This window comes from Borostomias antarcticus (genome assembly GCF_949987555.1).
Source record: "Borostomias antarcticus genome assembly, chromosome: 23".
NCBI lineage: Eukaryota > Metazoa > Chordata > Actinopteri > Stomiiformes > Stomiidae > Borostomias > Borostomias antarcticus.
Window position 1 is genome coordinate 11595250 of NC_140256.1, and position 25363 is coordinate 11620612.

The 25363-nt window shown below is 49.1% G+C and overlaps 1 protein-coding gene across 2 annotated transcripts in view; it reads right to left on the reverse strand.

Moving 5' to 3' along the window:
• rhobtb4 (Rho related BTB domain containing 4) overlaps positions 1-25363 on the reverse strand; it is a 43717-nt gene that overhangs the window by 5821 nt on the left and 12533 nt on the right. For both annotated transcript variants that reach the window (XM_084456995.1, XM_084456996.1), the window contains 6 exons: positions 17358-17559; positions 17123-17226; positions 13369-13554; positions 4618-5422; positions 4192-4411; positions 3045-3163 (listed from right to left, as the gene is read on the reverse strand). In XM_084456995.1, the coding sequence (XP_084313121.1) occupies positions 3045-3163; positions 4192-4411; positions 4618-5422; positions 13369-13554; positions 17123-17226; positions 17358-17549 (1626 nt within the window). In that variant the 5' untranslated portion in view covers positions 17550-17559. The remainder of the gene's footprint in view (positions 1-3044; positions 3164-4191; positions 4412-4617; positions 5423-13368; positions 13555-17122; positions 17227-17357; positions 17560-25363) is intronic.

Consider the following 25363-nt stretch of genomic DNA (forward strand, 5'->3'; position numbering starts at 1 on the left):
AACGCACCCAGACTGAAAAATGCTTCACATTGTGCGCCGTCGCTGTCTGGCTCTTTGTTGCCGCTGCAGCTGCCCACTGGCCCGTGCCAACCTCCACGCCATGAAGAGCGCCACAATGGGGCATAGCATGAGGCCGTCAGTGTAACCATAGACACCAGCAACTAATCAGTGTCTAACGCTGCCAGTCTAGCCCCACAATCCCCCTCACGCCGGTCCCCTCTATCCTAAAATGAGGGGTATCGCTAGATCGACTCACTCTGCAACAGGCCCCGGATGCCCCCAGCCCCCACCACCACCTTCGGTGAGTCAGGCAGTCAATACTGAGAGTCTCAAAACAAACATATTTTACACCATCGGAAAGCAAAGGATCTCCTCTTTCAAACGGTAGAAATAGCCTGTATAAAGGGCACTGCTGCCAAAAATGCCAGAGCACGTCACATTCAGCGTGTCACACAATGCAGTTATGCAGTTACTATCTTCCCAGGTAGTACCGTGCGAATAGGGCTTCACTAGGCAGGCCTACATGCCCATCGCCAACGTCACCAAAACAACAATTCAGATAGTAGCCAACGTTTGACATAGCAAACATACGCCACATCTTTCTGTAGGTGTGCAAATTAATTTCATTGAGTTGCCTACTGACAGCTATATCTGCCCCAAAACATTAACATTTCATATCCTTATCGGGCTCTGTCTGTAATTTGAGCTCTTCAGCGTTCACGACCAATATTCCTGATGCAAAATCAACCTCTTAATGACTGTTAATGCCACCCCTACAAGCTTTGTATTAGGTTTCTTATTGTCACTGAGGTGGTTACATACTGTTTGAACTTGATCCTCAGCTAAGAACTTTAACAGGCTGTACCTGCCCACTGCAACCCAATTAGACCCAACGCAATTAGAGACCCAACGCGATTTGATTGGCTAAAAACTTTAACAATTCCCAAGATGCACCCGCCCAATGCGATGTGATTGGCTAAAAACTTTAACAAATACTTGCCCATGGTGCGGACAGACTTGACAGACAGAAGTTGTGATCCCTGTGTCTCGGGGGCGAGACGTACAGTGGCGCTATTCCTCTCTCAATATCTCTCTCTCTCTCTCTCTCCACCATTCCGCTCAGCTTTAACTGAGGTTGTGAGGTCATCGAGCCAAAGCGTCGCGGCAGCGTCCCGTTTCCCGGGTTCAGCATCCGGCCGAGCGAGGGGCCCGTAACCCAAACCCGGCGGGGCGTGTAACCGTACCCGGGGGGATCCTGTTCTCCCAGCTAGGCGCTAGACAGCCCAGCGGACACCCAGAGGCCCGGTGACAGGCTCTCCGTCCCGAGTGGGTGGACCCGGACGTCGAGGCCGCGACACCCCGGACGAGCGGCCAGAACCGTCCAGAACACGAGCCGTCAAGAGACAGCGGCCCGGGGTAACCGGACCGGCTGCTCAGGGAACACTGACCCGGATAGAGGGATTCTGTGGCTAAAGAAAGTGCGGTACCGCATCACGTTGCCGCGCGGGCGAACCGTCTGCAGTGCACGGCGTTTAACCGCGGCGTGCCGTGTTCCGCCGTTGCGGCCGATAGTTTGTGACGTACGGCTATCGGGTAGCTCTCCCGACGAGAACGCGCGTTTCCTCGTCCCGACCGCCGCGCGGTCCGAAACCAGGTCGCAGAGCGAAGAGGCGTGTTAATTCCACAGGCATGACCTTGCCACACTCATGCAGACCTCCTTGAGTTTCGGAACTGTAGACCGTCCTTCAGCTCTGCCCCTCTTCACCGGATCAGAGGCGGATCTGATAAGAGTGTGAAATGACAGCGTGTAGATAAGGAGCCGCGGATCCGGGCCCTCGGCCTATCGCTGTTTTGATTTGATAGGATATCACACCGCCTCCGATCCACCGGGCGGATGTGGACAGGAAATGACCAAGAAAGTCCTGAGCCGAGCCGATTTCCTGCTAGTGCTGCTGCCGTGTTCCACATAAACAGAGCTCCGTCTGTTTGTACAGTACGTGTGTGTGTGTGTGTGTGTGTGTGTGTGTGTGTGTGTGTGTATGCGTATGCGTGTGTGTGTATGTGTGTGTGTATGTGTGTGCTTAACTGCATTCCTAGAGGCTGTGTGCTGTAGACCCTGTATAGACAGGTCTGTAGTCTGTGTGCCGCCACTGGCTGTATGGACATTGTGTGCTCTGTGGCATATGAGCCCTCAAAGGAAGCCAGGAGCTCTTGAGATTTCAACACAAACACAGGGGAAACAAAGGCTCATGGGACACTGAGCCAAAGCTTACCCTCCACCTGACACACACGAACTGTAAAATAGGCATGTGGCCAAATACTGTAATATGATACATCGCGATACGGTAAATGTGACGGTTATGCATCGTCGAGCTGATGAAACAGTTAGCGGTTACGCAAACGTGAGGCTACCTCTCAGTTCTGGATGCTACCAAGCTTGCTGGCTAACTAGCAGTTGTTCCCGCAAGTTAGTCAACACTCAATAACTTGTTACATTTCAGGCGTTCACGTTTTCATCCGTTCATTAGCAAAGGAATCTGATAGAGACAAGGAATGCCTCTCATTTCCCAACATGCTCTTTTAAAAGGCATCCCTGGGGGGAAAAATACTATTCATATTATTGTTACTGTATCATATCGTGAACCTTAGATTGTGAGTTGTACACACACACACACACACACACACGCGCGCGCGCACACCTCTCCTCACAGTAACCCTTCTATCAACGCTGAAATCAAAATCCTGCAGTGTGGAAATGGTGTAATGGTAAGTAGACTGCACTTATATAGCGCTTTTAACCAAAGAGCTTTACAATGGCCTATTATTCACCCATTCACACACCAATGTCGGCAGCTGCCATGCAAGGTGCTAGCCTGCTCATTGGGAGCAATTTGTGTTTCAGTGTCTTGCCCAAGGACACTTCGACATGTGGACAGGAGGAGGCGGGATTCGAACCGCCGACCCTACGATCATTGGACGACCCGCTCTACCACTAAGCCACAGCCGCCCACCTTGGTGTGTGTGTGTGCTGTCTCCAGACTCACCTCCTCGATGTAGCTCTCCATGAAAGAGCCACGGAACATGGCGGCCATCCAATCACAGCTGGAAATGAGCAGGGGCTTATGGGCCGGGAGGAAGCCATCGTCCAATCGGAACACCACATCTAAAACCGGGGGGAGGGAAAAGAGCACTCATCTCGGAGTGTGCCACAGAGTGGAGGCTACAGAGAGGGGAGACAAGACAGACCAACACATACACACACACACACACACACACACACACACACACAGACAGGCAGACAGACCCACAAAGAGACGTGGACAGATAGACAGACAAAGAGATAAATAGACAGATAGACAGAGCTCTAGAAGACACAGAGAAAGGAAGGACGCTAACATACAGGGACACGATGGAAGGCTGAACAGACGCAGAGGTCCCTCTGTAGCGGGGACAGAGACTGTCGAGACCCCCTGGACCTGCACCCACAAGACCGTCCCCTCCCAGGTCCAAGACGGCAAACTAAAGCGAGAGACTAAACGAGTTCAGCTAGAGTACAGCTGATGAAACGTGCGTGTGGAAATCCCTCAACTGCAGTAGCAGAGTGGAAATCCAAAGCATCTATATAATCTCTATTCAGGTCGTGTCAGGGAGAGTCAAATCCCCCAGTTAACTGACAACAAAAGACGGATTATAGGACGTGAGATTCGAGGGAAACTTCACGAGGACAAACTTCAGAGGACAAACTTCAGAAAGTGTGTATGTGTAGACAGTTGTTGACTTGCACACACAGGAATCACACACAGACGACATGGACTAGGCAGCTGGTACAAACACACAGACAGCCACAGAAAACACAGCAGAGGAACTCAGTAGGACTAATCTACAAGAGGTCAGATGACACCAAATGGACTTGAGGCACACCTTTGTCTACATAACGATGACGATACAACAATGTCATGATGAAATGTACAATGCGGGTGCATTTCAAGAGACTGTGGTAGAATGGACATCGGAGGACTAATTACGACACACACACACACGCACACGCGCACGCGCACGCACACACACACGCATACACACACACACACACACACACACACACACACACACACACACACACACACACACACACACACACACACAGGCTTGATGGATGACAAAGAGGGTGAGGGGACAAGGCAGCTGGGTTACCGGAGAAGGTGCCCTTGTTCAGGCACTCCTTGATGCGGTTGGCGCGGCGGACGTGGAAGGCCTTGGTGATCTCCTGGTTCATGAAGCTCTCGCGGTTCAACACGTTGGCCACCATCATCCGCAGGTCAAACACCTCCAGCAGCTCGGCGATGGTGGCCACCTGCATCAGGTCGCCCCGGCCCTCGTCCAGACTGCCCGTGTACAGGTACTGCAGCACCGCCTGGGGGAGGCACCAATCCAGCACGGGTCGGGTCAGGGTTAGGGTTAGGGTTAGGTCAGCGAGGTGAGGTAAGCTTGGTTTAGTTTAGTTCTGATAAAGCGGGAAGCATGTTTATGGAGTTCTAAGATGATGTAGATGACAGTTAGTAGTGCCGTTGTTCCGTGGCTGATAAGGTTTGGTCGATGTTATCGTTTGTTTATTGTTACCTGGAAGGGTTCCTCCTGGATGAGACAGTCCATGGCCACAACGGTCATGAGACGCGGCCGTCCCGTCATGGGGTCGTCCACCTGCTCCAAACATACGCTCAGGAAGCCCCTCCCCCAGCCGGACAGGGCGCGGCCGGCCCACCGCGCTGAGGCGGGGAGGGCGTTGTCGCTTTGGGAAGTCCTCAGGGAGCCCTGCTGGAGCAGGGGGGGTCCGTTACACCCCCTCAAGCCCCGTTCGCAGCCCTCCTTGTCGATGTCCAGGCTCTTGGTGCGCCCCGCCTGCTCTTTGGCCCCGCGCCTGCTCTGCTCCTCTTCCTCCTCCTCCTCCTCGCCGTTCTCCGAGCGCCCATCGCCCCCCCACTCCTCCCCCGGGCTCGAGCCGCCCAGGTCGAGGGTGAAGAGGTCGTAGAACTTGGAGCAGGACGTGGCCAGGTAGACCTTGTGGGCGAAGACGCGCCGGGCGCCGCCCTGCAGGAGGAAGAGCACGTCGGCGCACAGCGGCTGGCAGAACAGAGAGTCCGGGGCCTCCCCCTCCGTCGGCGGGGGGTCGGGGATGCCCACCACGGGCCGCGGGGGACGGGGGGGCAGGAAGGGCGCCTGCAGGAGGGGCCGCTGGACCTTCTTCAGGTGTGACTTCCAGAACTGGAGGTGGCGCCGGGAGATGAGGGCGGCCCGGATGGCGTTGTCGAAGACGTCCTTGACGCCGAACTGGGCCACGATGCTGGTCTCGTAGTAGGGCACGCCCAGCTCCTTGGCCACCTCGTGGCCTCTCTCAGGGGGGAGGATGTCTGTGTGCTTGATGGGTCTGGGGAGAGGGACGCAGGGGGGGAGGGGCGAGTTAGAGCCGTAGGCGGAGAGGTAGATATGAATAGAGTGTGATACAGTAGTGGAGATGGTGTGTGTGTGTGTGTAAAGAAACTAAGTTTGATTTAATGGAAAAAATCACACCCAAGTGGTGAAGTAAGCGGAGGTTTATGAGCAATCATCTTTAAGATAGGCCCTTTTCACATCAGGCCCTTTTCACATCAGCCATTTTGACATGTCAGAGGAGGGTAAACACAGGTGTAACTAGAAAGGGTCCTCAGAGAGCACAGGCCTCCCAACATTAATGTATTTTGTTGGTGTAACTCATGTTGAAATAGGTAAAATCACACTCAGTTTATATGAAATAGCTTACAACAGGATCCAGGCTAAGAAAATGTAATGTTTCCTAATAGTGAATGAGAATCAGATATTATCTTGTTTTACATGCATAGAAAGATGTTTGCTTAAACAGCAAATAAATAAAGTTGATATCTATCTATTTAAAGCTCATTTGACTCCTCATTGTAATGAAGAGAAAACTAGAAATACCGCTTTGCGAATGTATGCCTCCGTCAGGTTGCTCTAAGCATGTTTTGTGAACTTGATCTTAAGTCAAGTAATATTGACCTTTGACCACCAAAATCTAATTAGTTAATCCTCAAGTGCAACTGGACATTCTGGCGAAATTTTAAGAAATTCCCTCAAGTCGTTCCTGAGATATCACATTCACCAGGCCAAAAACTCCTTTTGTGACTTCACGGTGACCTTGACCTTTGACCACCAAAATCAGATCAGTTCATCCTTGAGTCCAACTGGACATTCTGGTTAAGTTTGAAGAAATTCCGTCAAGCCTTTCTTGAGATATCGCATTAACAAGAATGGGACGGACTTACGGACGGACAGACGGACATAATGCCATCCGGCCACGGATGCGCCGGGCAGAGGCATAAAAAAATATTGGTCTGGATTCGAACAAGGGTCTACAGATTACTACTGCAACAGCTTAACCTCTCGACCACTGCGGCAAAGCTGGGGAACAAATGGTCTGTTAAGGGGGTTAGAAAAGAAAAGAAGGGGGATGAAGGGAGGAGAAGAAAAGAGAGGGAAAAGGGGGATTTTTATGGCCTCATCCTCCATCACCAAAGTTTTTAAATGTTGATGTATATCATAAATTATATAAAAACCTTATACTTCTATTTCTATATACATTTACAGTAGGTGACAGGTAGGGTGCTAGGACCCAGTAGGGACCATTGGTTAGGAGAGGCTAGTGCCCTACCTGTCACATTTATATGAGAGTAAGCTAAAGCCAAGGTTCCCGCTTCGAGTCGCATCATTGCCAGAAATGTGTTTACACATTACTGATTATTCTACATTATATTAGTGATGTATTAATAATCCTACAGTGAATATATACATTTAGACACATATCCACAACAAAAAACAAAAGGAGAAAAGCATACATTTTGATATGATCAAACTTGTATTTTCAATCAGCCATTATTGTGCTACAACACAAAGGATAACTGTTTTGTTTTTTAGTTTACTTCAACACCAAAATTAAAAAGAACACAAAGTTAGTGAAACCTGACCCTCAAGGAGCAAAACCTCAGCGCAGATCTGTACTATATGCAAATTCTCAGCCTTTTGCAAAACACTACACAGTGTTTTGCAAAACACTAAACACACAAGACACAGAAATCTAACATGATGTTTCAAAACACTACCTTTCAAAATACCACACCCATGACCCAACTGATCAAACACAGCCGTTAGGTGTCCACACACTTAGGTGCTTACTGCAACTGTAAACTCACTGTAAAAACAAACATCACATACAGATGAAACAACTCTAGCGAGTGCCATTTGAAAAAAATTCTGGAAGAGTAAAAGACCTATGGAGCACACTTCAGTATTATACACTGCACAGAGAACCTTTTTACATGTACATTTACTGTATACAGTAGTAGACCTGTTCCCCTTGTTCACTCCTCTGGGGGGTAAAAGGGGAAGAGGGGCACAAGCCCAGTGACCATGCCTCTGTCCATCCCATCTGGACACTGTGCCAGTCCCCTTCTTCTTGGGACTGCGGAGGATGGCACAGAGCTTGACGAAGATGGTCTCAATGAGGTGGCAGCAATCTGGCCACTGGGCAAGCAGGGCAGTGGTTGAGGGTGCAGGACTCTTCACACTCTCCAGCCCTGGAGTGACCTCCTGCCTCTTCTTAGGAGACCTGAACTTCCCCGTGTCCAGCCTGCTCTGGTGTCTGGCAGCAAACACCACCCTCTTCTTGTCAAAGTCCAGCAGGTTCTGCCACACCTATGCAAATTCACATGCAAATTCGACGTTTTATTCGTCACGCAACATACCAGTAAAATGAGCAGTGAGATGTTTCTCCACTGGCTCTTATAACATGCACACTAAGCTTAAGCAAGGTGAAAAAAACAATAGAAAATAACAATAGAAAACAAGACGGTATATATGGACTTTTAATACAAAAGGCAAAATATAGCCTACATGAAAGGGATGGGATGTGCTGGGAGCAGATGATTAAATTGTACAGTTTAGTTAAATGCATGAGTAGGCTACTTGTGGATCTTGATGTGCCCTATCTATATTATGTGGGCCCATATGATATATTTTAGTTATGGATATTCACGTTTATTTACAGAATGTAGATGTGTCCGTTCTCTCGACTATAGAATATAAGGTGCTGTTGTGCCGAGTCTGAATATAGCGACTGAGTTTAGTGCTTATTTATTCATTCACTGCCATTTGCAGTGTTTGTGTAGAGCTTTTATTTATTTTAGGACACCACGATGCCTCGTAGAATCATGACTATAAATGTGAAACGTAATTGGAAATTATACGAATATTCTCGTATTTATTATTCTTCTCATTTCAAGCCTAGGATGTCTGTAGAATTGATGTGAACGCAATCACCTCGGATTTCTCATAAATTCAGCCCTTGCAAACATGGGGACACTCCAATCTGGCCTACCTACGACTGCATTTAACTCCTGTTCTTAGATAAGAACAAATCCCAGATAAGAAACCATTCAGGAATGCCAGAATTGTCCCGGGAACTTCTTAAGTGGAGTTAAGAAGAAATTTCTTAACTTTTTCTTATCTGCGTTCAGGAATGAGGACCATTGTTCTGTTGGAACACCCAACTGTGCCCATGCAACACCCAGCCTTCTGGCTGATGATTTTGGTAATCCTCCTTCTACATTATTCCATTTACTTTCTGTAAAGCACCAGTTCCATTGGCAGCAAAATAGGCCCAGAGCATAATACTACCACCACCACCACCACCACCATGCTTGATGGTAGGCATGATGTTCTTGGGGTTAAAGGCCTCACTTGGGGTTAAAGGCCTTCTCTCCACCAAACATATTTCTGGTCATTGTGGCCAACCAGTTCAGTTTTTGTTTCATGACCACAGAACTTTCCTCCAGAAGGCCTTTTCTTTGTCCATGTGATCAGCAGCAAACTTCAGTTGAGCCTTAAGGTGCTGGTTCTGGAGGGTTAGGGTTAGGGTATGGGATTCCTTCTTGCACAGCCTCTTGACCATCCTGACCAATTTTCTCTCAGCAGCAGGTGATAGCTTGCGTTTTCTTCCTGATTGTGACAGTGACACAACTGTGCCATGCACTTTATACTTACAGTTGTTTGTACAGTTGATCTTGAACTTGTACTGTAGCTGCTTTGAAATGGCTCAGAGTGACTTTCCTGACTTGCTCAAGTCAATGATTGTTCAGACATGTGCTGAGCATCTTTCCAATTATGGCGTTTGAGGCTGAGTCTAAAGATTGTATCAAATGAGCCCTATTTAAATGGGCTCAGATAAGTCACCAGCTGTAGTCAATCATAATCACTCGCAAGAAGTTAAGAGGCCGTGGCGCAAAGTTAATGTGAATGACAACTTTCTACATCACCAAATTGATCATTCAAGTTGTGTGTATATTTTTGACCCAGCAGATTTGGTCACATTTTCAGTAGACCCATATTAAATTCATAAAAGAACCAAACTTCAAGAATGTTTTTGTAACAAAGAAGTATGTGCTCTAATCACTCTATCACAGAAATATAAGACTTGTAGAAATTATTGGAAACACAAGTTTGCCATGACATACATGTTCTTTACAAGTGTATGTAAGCTTTTGACCACAACTGTAATGCCCTGTTAGTAGTTGTATTCAAAGTTCCTTCATTATCTGTTATTACATTCATGAAGTTTGACTTTCATATCAGAGTATATGTGCACTATCTTATTTGGCACCACTTATATCAGAGTATATGTGCACCATCTTGTACGGTTTGTTTTGGCAAAAGGAATGATACAAATATAGCCACAAACCAAAAGTATTACATAGCCAGATATCAAATAAACATACCAGTGTACTTGGCAGGTGGCCTGAAGGTTGGCAAATATGCCCAGCTAAACACCTTAAGGCTGTTGGTGTTGGCATAGTGGGCCACACGTAGCTCGGTAGGTAGAGTATACAGTACTTGCACCATCTTATTTGGCACCACTTATACCAGAGTATATGTGCACCATCTTGTATGGTTTGTTTTGGCAATGGGAATGATACAAAAATATAGCCACAAACCAAAAGTATTACATAGCCAGATATAAAATAAACATACCAGTGTAGTTGGCAGGTGGCTTGAAGGTTGGCACATACAGTATGCCCGGCCAAACACCTTAAGGCTGTGGGTGTTGGCACAGTGAGGAGCACCTAGCTCGGTATGTAGAGCGGCCGACTGGGGATCGCAAGGTCTCTGGTTCGATCCCAGCCTCCGGAGTGTGCCGGAGTGTCCTTGAGCAAGACACTGAACCACCCTTCTTGCTGTGAGGTGATTGCGCTCACATGTGGCTCTGGTGATAGCTTGCGTTTTCTTCCCGATTGTGGCAGTGACACAACTGTGCCATGCACTTTATACTTACAAACAATTGTTTGTACAGTTGATCTTGGACCTGTACTGAAGCTGCTTTGAAATGGCTCCAAGTGACTTTCCTAACTTGTTCAAGTCAATGGTTTTTCAGATATGTGCTGAGCTCCTTTGACATTCCAATTATGGCGTTTGTGGCTGAGTCTAATGATTGTATCAAATGAGCCATATTTAAATGGGCTCAGAGAAGTCACCAGCTGTAGTCAATCACAATCACTTGCAAGAAGAGGCCATGGCACAAAGTTAATGTGAATGACAACTCTACATGACCAAATTGATCATTCAAGTTGCGTGTATATTTTTGACCCAACAGATTTGGTCACATTTTCAGTAGACCCATAGTAAATTCATAAAAGAACCAAACTTCAAGAATGTTTTGTAACAAAATAGTATGTGCTCTAATCACTCTATCACAGAAATATAAGAGTTGTAGAAATTATTGGAAACTCAAGTTTGCCATGACATACATTATTTAAAACATCTCACATCAACCTGGAATGGACCTGTTCAGGTGGCAGTGAAAAGCCTCCAGGGAGGGGGAGCCTCTGGCACAGCAGTGCCTGGTCAAGAGGACGTCCCCCTGGCTGGTGTACCTGGTCAGGAGGACGTCCCCCTGGCTGGTGTACCTGGTCAAGAAGACGTCCCCCTGGCTGGTGTACCTGGTCAGGAGGACGTCCCTCTGGCTGGTGTACCTGGTCAGGAGGACGTCCCTCTGGCTGGTGTACCTGGTCAGGAGGACGTCCCCCTGGGTGGTGTACCTGGTCAGGAGGACGTCCCTCTGGCTGGTGTACCTGGTCAGGAGGACGTCCCTCTGGCTGGTGTACCTGGTCAGGAGGACGTCCCTCTGGCTGGTGTACCTGGTCAGGAGGACGTCCCCCTGGGTGGTGTACCTGGTCAGGAGGACGTCCCCCTGGGTGGTGTACCTGGTCAGGAGGACGTCCCCCTGGGTGGTGTACCTGGTCAGGAGGACGTCCCCCTGGGTGGTGTACCTGGTCAGGAGGACGTCCCCCTGGGTGGTGGTGCCTGTCTCAGTGTCCAGCTGCATGTCCTGGATGCACCTGATATGACTCTTAGGTTTAGTGCTCATCTAAAGATAACATGGAAATAATAAGAATAACAATAGCAACAACTATGTATCACGCCATAAACATGGTGCAAGCAATCTACGCTGATGACATTTTTTTGCATTCAGATACAGTAATGACATGGATATATCTACAACCATTAACAGCTGTCATTCTTATCTAGACTTCAGGCGGGGTAATAAATTGTGTTCTATTGTCCACCCTAATAAAAGGCATTACTTTCACATCGCATCCATCTAGCCAACTCTGTTTGTCATATTTGGCAAGAGAAGCCCTGTGGAAACCTCACCATTATGGCTAAGTTGACTGAAAATTATAAATAACTGACATAGTTAGATCAGTAGGTAGTCTACTGTAAGCAAACCAACTTAGCTCTTGTTGACACAGCTTCTTAAACTATAGGTGGTCTATAGATGCTGACTGATGTTGGTTGTCGGTTGAAGCACCCAACAGCGAAATTATGAAATGACTTGCAGCGATGGGTGGAAATATAAAGATGGAAATATAACGTATGTAACTATTTAAGAAGGAAATACTTGACAGGAGGGAAGGAAAACACTGAATGATTACTAACCGTGATGTGCTTTAGCCCTCTGCTGTGCCGGGAGACGAAAAAAGTTGCCGAGCCAAGCTGGGGAGTTTGATCGTTGTTATACGGTAAACTTGGCAGAAGACGGATCACTAAAGATGAAGTGAAGGGAAATGTCCAAGAAATGTCCACGTTTTCTTTTCATTTCATGTATCCATCCAGTGAGTCAGGTAGCATATGGTTTATATGTAATACCACGGGATCCAGGCTAAAATCTAACTTTTCCTAATACAGTGTTTATCTGTTTTGTTTCTCATGAATGATACATTTTGTTTTAGTACATAGAAACAACAAGACAATATTGGTTGCTTAACACAGCAAATAAATGAAGTAAAGTTGATATCTAAAGCTGATTTATCTCCTCATTTTAACGAAGAGCCAATGTTCTCTAACTAAAAACAATCTTCATCGGGATGAGAACCTGGGATTACAGATCACTACTGCAATGCCTTAACCACTCAGGCAGTACAGTAAATCTGGCCGAAGACCTCCCTATGAAGTACAGGGAAATGGACCAATTATGGCCAAATTTTGTGTTCTTTTCATTTGTGTACTGCTCAGTGATTCTGATCTGCTCCAAAATGTAATGGGTTCTAGGTTGGGCCCAGCTACACCCCTACACCGAGTATCGTGAAAATCACTCTGGTAGTTTTTGTGTAATCCTGGTGATCCTTGGCAACATACATTTATGTTGCCATAAATCATATGATTCCCCAGTTAAAAGCTGCATAACATTAATCCTCCATATTGGTGTACTGTTCTTTGAATTGAGATTTCCAGCAGTATGGAAAGAGTTATTTGTAGAGAAATGCATGTTGTCATTCCAAAAATCCCAAGCCCACAATAGTAAGAAATATGTTTTGGTGTCAACGTAACGTGATGTCCCAATGTGCTGTCCCATTCCTTTTATACCATGTCGAGCCCATGCAGCCTCTGGGACTCAACCACTTTACCAGATGAGGTCAATAAGTCTGTGAGGGTTCAGGGCTTGAGGGTTTAGGGGGGACATTGGGATTGGACCACTAAACAGAACGGGACCGTAATTAATTTGATGAATTACACCTGTGTTTACCGGGCCCAATCCTGATTTGCATAGGGTACTCCTGATTGGTCTAAATCGCATGCTTCGAACAGACACAGGGACGGACACACAAAAGTACAGAGGCGGCTGCACATCTCAGTGGAGGAACTGAGCTTTGGTCCCGTTCAAGATCAGACAACACAGACGGAGGAAGAGAGAGGACGCTGGACCCAATCAAACTGCTGTAAGCCGTCACTACAAAAACGAGTGGAAGTGGGAAATTGGGGCAGCCATACTTGGCAAGGGGTCGCCGGGCGCGGTTGACGGCGTCGAGGTCGGCGTAGCGCAGATCCAGCTGGCAGCCCACCAGGATGATGGGGGTCCGGGGGCAGAAGTGCTTGATCTCCGGGAACCACATGGTCCGCACGTGGCGCAGAGAGTTGGGGTTGGCCAGAGAGAAACACAGCACCACCACGTCAGATCTGTGGTACAGAGATAAGAGAGAGAGGCGGGGGGGGTGGGGTAGAAACAGAGTTGAAAAAGAGGGGAGGCATAAAGAGGGAGAGTGAGGCTCACCAAGCAGTCACTGAAGAGTGTGTCAATCGCAGTGAGAAGCATGGAGGAGAGGAGTGTGTGTGTGTGGGCCACTGAGCAGGCTTGGGGGGGGGGGGTCATAGTGGAGTGTGTGTGTTCTTTTGTATGCCTGTAGGCCTCTGGGGTTGGTGCGCCTCTCACTCTCGGTCTCACTCTCACTCACTCTCACTCTCTCTCACTTTCTCTCTCTCTCTCTCTCTCTCTCTCTCTCATAAACCTACTAAGCTCCTGAGGCTGCCTGGTCAGAGAGGGAGGCTAAGAATAGAACAACGGACAGGACACACACACACACACTTCCACGGTGTTAGAGGGAACAGACAAGAGCACTCAGGGCTGTTCTCCGGTGCCGGTGTCTCAGAGGCAGGGTCCTGACGGGCCGGTGGAAGTCCTGGTGTGCTAGAGAGGCCTGACGTCCTAGATACCGCAGAGATACTCTACTGTACCCCCCCCTGCAGAGAGCTACTCTACTGTACTCCCCCCTGCAGAGAGCTACTCTACTGTACACCCCCCTGCAGAGAGATACTCTACTGTACCCCCCCCCTGCAGAGAGATACTCTACTGTACCCCCCCTGCAGAGAGCTACTCTACTGTACCCCCCCCTGCAGAGAGATACTCTACTGTACTCCCCCCTGCAGAGAGATACTCTACTGTACCCCCCCCCTGCAGAGAGCTACTCTACTGTACCCCCCCCTGCAGAGAGATACTCTACTCTACCCCCCCTGCAGAGAGATACTCTACTGTACCCCCCCCCCCCCCCCTGCAGAGAGCTACTCTACTGTACCCCCCCTGCAGAGAGATACTCTACTCTACCCCCCCTGCAGAGAGATACTCTACTGTACCCCCCCCCCCCCCTGCAGAGAGATACTCTACTGTACCCCCCCCCCCCCCTGCAGAGAGATACTCTACTGTACACCCCCCTGCCATACTTGCCAACCTTGAAACCTCAGAAATAGGGAGCATTTCAAAACCAAATTCCGGGGGGGGGGTTCGAGACATTTTCCTGTATCCTACTGACATTATGAAAAGGAGCTCTGCGGTATCTAGGACGTCAGGCCTCTCTAGCACACCAGGACTTCCACCGGCCCGTCAGGACCCTGCCTCTGAGACACCGGCACCGGAGAACAGCCCTGAGTGCTCTCTATACCGCCCCAGCTGCCTGTCGTTCTACTTTCAACATGAACACGCTCACAGAAAGAACATGCTAGATGCATGAGCAGTGCAGTGTGGTTGGAAATGAAAGGAAATGAAAAGGCGCCATCTTGACGGCATCTATGGCTAGATCTGTTTTTTTAGGCATTCAAGATGCACCATTTCTGAAGGTACCTTAACTAGCTTAATGCTAGGAGTCTGTGGGATTCAAACTTCTGGGTCAGGGAGTGTGCTGAAGATATACTTAAACGGGCCAGGCACGCCTAGTCATGTACAGTTAAACAACTATGATAAACTATACTGCTTCCATAGTTGAAAAAGTCTACTGGATCAACAGACTAGAGAGACAAGCAGAGAGAGAGACAGACTCCATAGTCCACATGTCCACATCAGCTAATGTAACCTAGATGGAATTACACCTTCTTCCTGTCTCAGACATAACGCTTCGCTAAGCTATTACATCATAGGGTTAGTATTTGGAACACACACACACCCACGCACGCACGCACGCACGCACGCACGCACGCACGCACGCACACACACACACACACAGGAATTTACATTAGCACTCTGTCAAAGGCTCATTACAGTGGCTCAGTCTGTTTAAATCCATACTTGAGTGTACGTGCCATTGCCCTCGTGGTAGAGGTGGTGTCTCTCCAGTGTGTGTGTGTGTGTGTGTATGTGTGGGCGCGCATGTTTGTGTGTGTAGACAGTATTTGTGTGCCTAAGTGAGGAGGTCCGTGTGAAACTGTGGATCTGTGAGTCAGATGATAAGACAAACACACCAGTGGCCCTTCCAGCTCTCAACCCATCATTTACTTTCTATTTTCTGTAATCATCAATATTGGGTGTATGTTTATGTGTGGTTAATTCATACTACAAAGGTCAACAGCAAGGCTGGCTTATGTAACGGCCATGTGTGTGTGTGTGTGTGTGTGTGTTTATACAGGCCCGCAGAGATCACCCTGATACAGACTAACTTTCCAGTGTTACTAAGAGATCATGCAGGCGTTACATTAAAGAGTCCGTCGGTCTCTTCGGTCAGGTTTACAACAAATCAACGGGTTGCCAGCTTGCTGGTAACAACCCCCGTAAAGAACACATCAAGCCTGTTCAGTATGAACCCCTCATCTGGAGAGAAGCATTACAAGCTGCTGGATGTGGAGGAAGAGTTTAAGACGGGCTTTCTGAACGTGGGTTTCCAGAACCACAGAGGGTCAGAGGTGGGAAGGGCAGGCCTTTCGACAGGCAGGCGGGTGGGCAGAGAACGGAGCTGGCAATGTCTCTTTATCAGCTGACTGGGCAGGCACACACACACACACACATGCTCACAGAACACGCACAAACACATACACGCGTGGAAAACTCGCAAATGCAGACAGGGGAAACAAATATGTAGACACTGAAAACAGACATGGAAGGGGAGAGGAAGAGCTGTCGAGAAAAAACCAAGGCAGGCTTCCGTCTCAACACGTCGGTTGCGGTCTTTTTTGTGTCCCACAAAGAAACAGACCCACCCACACTGTAGAGACTGAACTCTGTGTGTGTGTGTGTGTGTGTGTGTGTGTGTGTGTGTGTGTGTGTGTGTGTGTGTGTGTGTGTGTGTGTGTGTGTGTGTGTGTGTGTGTGTGTGTGTGTGTGTGTGTGTGTGTGTGTGTGTGTGTGTGTGTGTGTGTGTGTGTGTGTGCGCGCGCGCCCGGAAGCGCGTGGGAGCACGTTGAAGCGTGTGTTTGTGTGGAGTTAAGCTCTGCTGTCTGGGTTGAGATCAGGACTGTGTAACTGGTTGATTAGGGTCTCAGAGCTATGGCTAAGATGGATAAAGGGATAGAGAGAGAGAGAGAGGGATAGAGAGAGAGAGAGAGAGAGAGAGAGAGAGAGAGAGAGGGACAGATGATCCCATCATGTCTGGTAGAGGAGGGATATACTGTAATTATATATTTTTTTTTCAAATTGTACAAACCTGGCATGGCAGCTACTGTGTCTAAGCGTGTGTGTGTGTGTGTGTGCATGTGTGCGTACATGCATGTTTTATCTTAATGGTCACAACATGGACCTCTTGCCATGGTAATTGCAAAATTAATTGGTGTCAGTCCACCGGCAGTGTCGTAGCCAAAATACTAAAATCTCCCTGGCTGAAGAACTGAACAGGAAGAACAATTACCTGCTTCCCTGGACTGGCAGGTGGTCAGAGGCTTATACAGGTCGAGTTATGAGGTCAGTGACCACGGTTTGGCTGAATTACATGTTCCCTTAGCCCAAAAGTGAACAGTACATCCCAGTTTGTGTGTGTGTGCGTGTCCTCACCTGCCGTAGGCAAAGCGCCTGTCCTTGTGATGATCTCCAAAGGTGTCCCAGAGCCGTAGGGACACGCTCACTTCATCCACCACATCACGAGATCTCTCCAACACCTGGAAACACAAACACACAGGTCAGCGCCGCTATCACTTTGTACGTACATGCGACACTATGTGTGTGTGTGTGTGTGTGTGTGTGTGTGTGTGTGTGTGTGTGTGTCAACACGGGGCGTGTCTGTGCCCACCTCCTGGCACACACGGTATTGGTCGATGGCCCAGACAGTAGGCACGTGGGTAGCGAGCAGCTGGTACTGTGTGAGGGTAGCGTTGCAGGCGCGGGCACAGATGAGCCTGGTCTTGCCCACGGCGTTGTCTCCCACCACCACGCACTTAATGGTCTCCACATTGGGCCGCTCATAGTCCGTATCAATATCCATGGAGAGGGCCCTGTGATGGGAGGTGGAGAGAGGGGGAGAGGGGGAGAGAGAGGGAGAGACATCAATGGAAGTGTTTAATGGTAAATGGACTGCACTTAGAGTGCTTTTATCCAAAGCGCTTTACAATGAAGGCCTCTCATTCACACACCAATGGCAGCAGCTGCCATGCAAGGGACTAGCCTGGCAATTCGGGGTTCGGTGTCTTGCCCAAGGACACTTCGACAAGTCGTCAGGAGGAGCCGTGACTCAAACTGCCGGCCCACTGGACGACCCGCTCTACCTCCAGAGCTACTGCCGCCCAGGCAGTGACATTCAACGCACACAGTGGAGGCTATAGGGCTAGGCTGAGGCAGAGGGCAGTGGAGCCTCTTATCCAACCACAGGCCAGCTTCGCAAAGCCTCTAAGCCCCTGTGCCTGTACTGACCAATGTTCACCAGGTCATGTGCCTGTACTGACCAATGTTCACCAGATCATGTGACAGTACTGACCAATGTTCACCAGGTCATGTGCCTGTACTGACCAATGTTCACCAGGTCATGTGACAGTACTGACCAATGTTCAGCAGCCCCTGTGCCTTGTGCCTATACTGACCAATGTTCAGCAGCTCATGTGCCTGAGCCGCCCAATTTTCAGCAGCTCCTGCCAAACTCCTTGGCACAACACATGGTATGGAGGAAGAGAACCGGTGAGCTATTTATGTCCTAACAGGCAGGAAGAGAGAGGAGAGAGAGGAGAGAGAGAAACCAAACTATCTACTGAGCCTGAGGTTCTCTTTTGCACGCTCTCTCCCTCCTCCTCCCTTCTCTCTCTACCTCCCTCTCTCTCTCTCTCTCCGCCAAGATACCATCTCCTCTACTCAAAATCTCTGTTGATGGCACCTCGCCACTAACGGGCAGAGCAGCGCTTGGGGCAGGTCCCCCGAGGGTGAGACCTGTGTCTCGGCCTGCCCGAGGACAAGCGCAGCGCCAAGGGGCCCGGTTCTGCCTCAGACGGAGAAAAAAGAAAAGGAAAAAAGAGAGAGAAGGAAAGAGATGCAACGGCGGCCTGACAACCCGGCCCGGATGACTGACCGCGTGCTCCGTCTGGACAGAGGGACACCGAGGTCAAAGCTCCGCCGCTCGGGCCGATCGCCAGGAGAGAGAAAAAAATCACAAAGCCTTATCACCGGCCCTTCACGTGAACCGAAATGACTTCCCGCAAGCGCAGTCCTGAAGGTGTTGTGGAAACAGGTTAGGCAAGAGCCCTGTCTAACTGTGCGTGTGAAATAGTAATGCATCGACTTCCCCTCAAAACATATGACACTGCGAAGAGATTATCACAAGACGCTTACACTGCTGCCTGCCCAACTCTTGTCACCCCTCTCCCCCCCACCCCAACCTCCCCCCCCCCCCCCCTGTACAATCAGCTCCTTAGAGAAACATCCTTACATAACAGCGAGCGGGGGGCTGGTCAGGTTCGGGTTCCTTTGTCAAGGTGATATTGATACCAGCCCGTGTTGCAGCCAGGCGCGCCAGCCAACCCAGCGAGCTGCCAGCCAGCCCGAAAATAGAGCATGTGAAAGATTCATAAGCTGTTGCTTATTATTCCACTGACGTAGATAACGGTGTAGCACTTCATCCATGCAGCTGGAACACTGTGGCAGCTATAAATGGTGTTCAGAGCCAGAGAGAGGGCTATTCAGCTCTACTCACCCCCCCACAAAAAAAAGGAATCGCTCTGTTGCTCCAGGGTGAGCCAATATTGTCACAGGGCTAAATAAACTAGGTGCTCTGTAAACTTCAACAAACTGTGTTCCAATAGGGATCATTATTCCATATCCGTTGTACAGTAGGCTAGGCCTGGCGGGCCATTATCTGGGCTAGAACAGAGTACACAACCTACCTTGGTCTATGTGGGCGGAGGACAGGAATACAGAGACTGAACGGGTCATGCTTTAATGACTACCTGCGCTGACTGACACACAGCAGGAGGCACGTACACAGAGAGGTCTACGTGACACAGAGAGGGTAAGAGTTGTAAAACTCACTCTTGTCTCCCCTTATCTGACCATTATCTTTGTTGTGGCCACAGCTCCCACAGGGGAGGACCGACAGGTGCCTAGTGAACATGGGGCGGAAGAGAGGGAGCAGTAGAGAAGGAGAGAAAGAGAATGATAGGTTGAGAGAGAGAGAGAGAGAGAGAGAGAGATACGATGTGTTAAGGAGAAAAGAGAGGGACAGTCAGATTATTCCATCCATGGCTCGGTGATGAAGAGGAAGTGTTTTATTATTATGCGAGAGAAAAACTAATTAGCTGAGCAGACAAGATACTCTTCCTATTGCATGGATCACTTACCTGGTGTGAAGAGAGAGAGAGAGAGAAAGAGAGAGAGAGAGAATGACGGAGAGTGTACAGGGGCCATCAGCAGGTAGGGGAGCTTAGCCGGTCAGAATGCGAGGTGAAAGGTTGATGTGAGGTGTGATGTAACTACTGTAGGAGCTCTGGTCAGGCAGTTTCTCAGGGGGATCAGAGGACACACTCCTACAGCTATACCCCTTCCCTCTCTCTCTCTCTCTCTCTCTCTGTCCCCCTCTCTCTCTCTCTCTCTCTCCCCTCTCTCCCTGTCCCTCTCTCCCTCTCTCTCTCTGGAGCCCCCGCATCTGGACAAGAACTGGACCAGTCTGATCATGCAGTGGTCAGCAAACACGCACACGCACACACACACACACACACACAGAATCACAGACAGAAACCCAGTCTCTCTCTTTCTCTCTCTCTCTCTCTCTCTCTCTCTCTCTCTCCTCTCTCTCCCTCCCTCTCTCTCTCTCACATGCACACTTGACAGAGAGGAGCGGTAACCAGACACTGTCAGAGCAGTGTAGAGTTTCATTCCCAAGCAGTGCCTGCTAGAGTTCACAGTGTGAGGCCTACCAACGTGTCTGCTAAGAGTTCACACGCAGTAGACCCGGGCTGTGAGGCCCACCAACGTGTCCGAGAGCGTTCTCACAGACCCGGACTGCGAGGCCCACCAGCGCGTCTTAACAGCGCGTGCTACTCCGACCGTTACGCCCGAGAGTCCTCGTCTATCCAGGGACATATTGACAGGTGTCAGGAAGACTGCAGCGAGAGGAACGCTGTGACTAGAGCAGCCGCCCACTCCTTTCACAAGCCTTCTTCACAGGCCTCCTACTACACTCGCCGCCACCAAGGCTACTGTGTGTGTGTGTGTGTGTGTGTGTTGCACAGTCCCAAAGCAGAGACCGAGAGAGGGCGTCTCATGCATATTTGAGTGGTGCGTCTCTTTTCAGCGGAGGTTGGGTCGGGTCAGCGCGCGGGGGCTTTCGCAACGAGGAGAGGAGACGGAACAACGGTGCTCAGCGTGGCTCTCTCTTTACCGCCCTCTCTGCCCTCCCGAATCTATCCACCCCTCCGTGTCTCTCCGCACCCCCTCTGTCTTTCGCAATCTATTCATCCGTCCACTCCCCTGCCCACTTTCTCCCTCTCCGTCCGATTCCCCGCCCGCCGCGTCTCGTCGTCCGGTCTTTCCCTCTTCTGCCCGTAGGGGCTCGGCCGCGCGTCTCTCCCTCCGTTCCTCCGGTGCCCCTGCCCCTCTCTCTCTCTCCCTCCCTCTCTCTTTCTCCCTCTTTCTCTCTCTCTCTCTTCTTCTTCTCTTTCTCTCTCTCTCTCTCCCTCTCTCTTTCTCTCCCCCTCTCTCTCTCTTTCTCTCTCTCCCTCCCTCTCTCTCTCTCCCTCTCTCTCTCTCCCTCTCTTTCTCTCTCCCTCTCTCTCTCTCTCTTTTTCTCTCTCCCTCCCTCTCTCTCTCTCTCTCTGCAATGGCCGTGGGACAGGCGCTTCTCATTGCCCCCCCCCCCCCCGAACTCCTTCCTCCGTCTGTCAGAATTACGTAATGCCACAGCCACTCGACCGTCCCCCCCCCCCCTCCTCAGGGCTAGAGGTCACCCATATACCAACGCACAGCTGACTCCACCCCGTACCCCCCACTAGGAAATGACCCCAAGAGCAGGCTAGAAAACCAACGTCTAGGAGACACATGGACAGGCTGGCTGTCTGGTGATGCATATTTGATGCGAGTGTGTTAGCGCGTGCATACATGTGTGTGTGTGTGTGTGTGTGTGAGTGTGTGTGTGTGCGTGTGTGTGTCTGTATTGGGGAGGAAGGGACACAGACAGCGAGGGAGGGATGTGTAAAGACAGTGGGTGCCACAGGCTCAGAGCCACAGACTGGTTATGTAACCAAATGTTCTCTTCTCTGCAGCCTCTGTACAGGCTGGCTGTAAACAGGTTCAGCAGCAGGGAGGCCAAGCTACAGCCTCATCTGATGACACACACACACACACACATACCCCACACACACACAAACACACGCACACACACACACACACACACACACACACACACACACCACACTCACACACCGACTACAGACAAGACAGATGCACACAGCACACACCTAATGAGCATGTCTCTGGGGGCGCCAAGGCAGGGTGTCTGGGGGAGGCCTCCGCCGCATCAAAGCCTTGTAAACATGGCGAGGCAGGCGGGATTCTCCAACTGGCCTCATTTCTTCTCTCCCTCCTTCCTTCCGTTCCTCTCCCTCCCTCCATTCCTTTCTTTCACTACCCTCCTTTTTTGTCTCTTTCCCTCCTCCCTCCCTCAGTTTCATCCAACATCCCCTTCCCTCCCTCTCTTCCTCCCTCCCTCCCTGCAGATGAGGCGAGAGAGGGAGAGTTATCTCTTCCAAGTCTCAAGGTTGGCCCCCTGCTCTGCGCCGAGGGCAGCCATCCACGTGTGATGTGGAGTAGGTTGGTCTGCAGGGGTGGCTGGCCAGGGCTCGTCAGGAGGGGGCCACCCAGAGGACCCCTCTCCTCAGAGAGGGAGAACTTCATCAGAGGACCAGAGCGGGTTGTGCTCTTGCCCTAAATCAACGTCTTTCAGCCATTGTCAGGGTGGATGGATGGAGGGAGAACAGAGATGGATGAGGAGAGACGGGCAAGCCAGAACAGAGGGCAGGGGTGGTTGGTGGAACAGCGGAAATAAGGCTGCACTGAAACTAATTTTTGACACTTTTTGTGCCAAAACACATTGTCTTTTTGACGTTTATGTGTCCACACTACCCCGGTGTTTTCGGGCTCTTAAAACTGAGACTTTTGAAAACACTGCTGACACTGTTTTTTTTTGCTACTTTTTAAAACGAAGACGCCTTGACTTATCCAGACTACATCAACAGAAAGCAGAAACATTATTTGAATGTGCAAGTGTTGAACATACTGGCAGTGTGCACAATGCACATATATTTGCCAACTTTAAATTGAGTGGTGACCTAAAGATGATTTGTTTGAGTGAGAGTAAGTGTGTACGAGAGGTAGATCTTAGGTTAAGTATCAAGACCTTTTATTATAGGAGATACTGTTCCACCTCAGTCCAAGCAAAGAAATGTACTGTCTTACTTTTCAACATTGCTGTTCTTCCTCCGTAGTATTTTCTGCAACTAAGCAACCAACTGCAGAGACAATGCTGCCTGCTTACACCGGCATGTGCATGTCCAGTGTACGTGATTGGTCATGTCCAGTGTACGTGATTGGTCATGTCCAGTGTACGTGATTGGTCATGTCCAGTGTACGTGATTGGTCATGTCCAGTGTGCGTGTTTGGTCATGTCCAGTGTGCGTGATTGGACATGTCCAGTGTACGTGATTGGTCATGTCCAGTGTGCGTGATTGGTCATGTCCAGTGTGCGTGATTGGTCATGTCCAGTGTGTGTGATTGGTCATGTCCAGTGTACGTGATTGGTCATGTCCAGTGTGCGTGTTTGGTCATGTCCAGTGTGCGTGATTGGTCATGTCCAGTGTGCGTGATTGGTCATGTCCAGTGTGCGTGATTGGTCATGTCCAATGTACGTGATCGATCATGTCATATGCGTTCTCAGGCGTGTTAGTAAAAACAGATTATTTCTGAGACCATGCTAAAATGCTTGTGTGGATGGAGAACATTTTTGTTTTAAAACAATCGTATCAGTAAATGTAGGCTAAGGGCTATATGTAAATCCTATCATCACTACAGTATGTTGAGAATTTGGTGTCCAATAACTGGTAACTGCATTGCAGTTGCACTGCTGATCATCAGGCCTCAACCAGCGTGCATAAGAGTACAGCCTCTTCAAAACAAAAACAAACATGATTGTACAAACAAAGGCACTCTTGTAGTGGAAAAAGTTAAAAAGCCTTTATTCCATCATAAATGCATATAGCAAAATCTTAAAAACGCACCTACATGTTGCAGCACACAGGCCTTCATCAGGGTGACACAACAAACATGATTGTACACTTGTGAGTTCTGGCGAGTAGTAGTACACCGACTACTTACGTTTAATGCTATTATTGTACTGTAAGTCACTCTGGATAAAAGTGTCTGCTAAATGACTGTAGTGTAATATTACAATCTGCTCTTTCTGTCCTCGCCATCTTACCGTCTGGTTATTCCAGACACCCTGACGAACACGAGGAATTCATCACACACCATTCACAGGTTCTCACAGCTAAAAACAGCACCGGACACCACTAAGTGGTTGAGCTATGTAAACAATTTGCAAACCACACACACACACACAAAGACACACACACACCCACATACACACTCACTCACACACACCCACCCACCCACACACTCACTCACTCACTCACTCACTCACTCACTCACTCACTCACTCACTCACTCACTCACTCACTCTGACATACCAACACCTGACACATAGTAAACAGCAGGGAATAAAAACTACCAGTTACCTTTGACCTTTCACTCCTCTCCACTCCACCTCTCAAACCATCAGCTCAGGAGGCCTCAGAGGGTCTTCAGTCTCTCTACCTCTGTCCGCATCTGTTTCTCTCTCTACCTCTGGGCTTTCATCTACCTGTTTGTCTGTCTGGCAGTCTCAGTAGTACTCAGGCCATACTGCTGGGGTGGGGGGGGTCACTAACTCTTCCATGTGGGTCAATGCAGCGAGTGCTTATCTCCTGGCTGTTGACACAGAGAGAGCATTGGGAGCACAGTTGGTCACTTGGCACAATACTGCTTTGTTCCATCTCATTATCAGCAGGACCGCATACTGCATATTATACATGTGATAAGGTAGTGGATAACAGTGTGTGCACGTGTTACATTGTATTATATTACATTACAATGTGTACATTAGATGCATAGTTTGCTTCGTATGCCATTCGCCAAAGCACAAACAGGGCCACGCTTGGTTGTAATAATATTAGGAAGCGTGAAATGTCCATTACATGCAGTAGCCTATGCAAAGAGACAGGCTTTCATTTTCTTTGCTGATGCATCTTCCCAACGATAGACTGCTGTCTAGACAACACAGTATGTTCTGTGATTAAATGTTTGATAATAGACAAACTGATAATAAAGATTTTCAAGTTGTCAATACATTGTGATTGACTGATTGATTGATTGAATGAGTGTTTGTGGAAGGCATTTCATGATTGGACAACTGAGGCTCTGTCTAAAGTGGCACATTACGTGGTGAAACATAACTCTGCTAATGACCTCAGGGATCAGTATTGTGGCCGTGTGTGTGTGTGTGTGTGTGTGTGTGTGTGTGTGTGTGTGTGTGTGTGTGTGTGGACTGCAGGATGTTGAGGGACATATCGTGTTTTATCTCCACTGCATCTGAAAATCACATCAAGACACCGGATAGAAGGAAAGCTCGAGGATTTCAACCGATTGCATCAGTGAAAGCAGCTTACTGCAGACCCTTTGTGCAGTCATTCATAACTAGCTGGTTCATTCATATTTGTAACAGGCCCATAT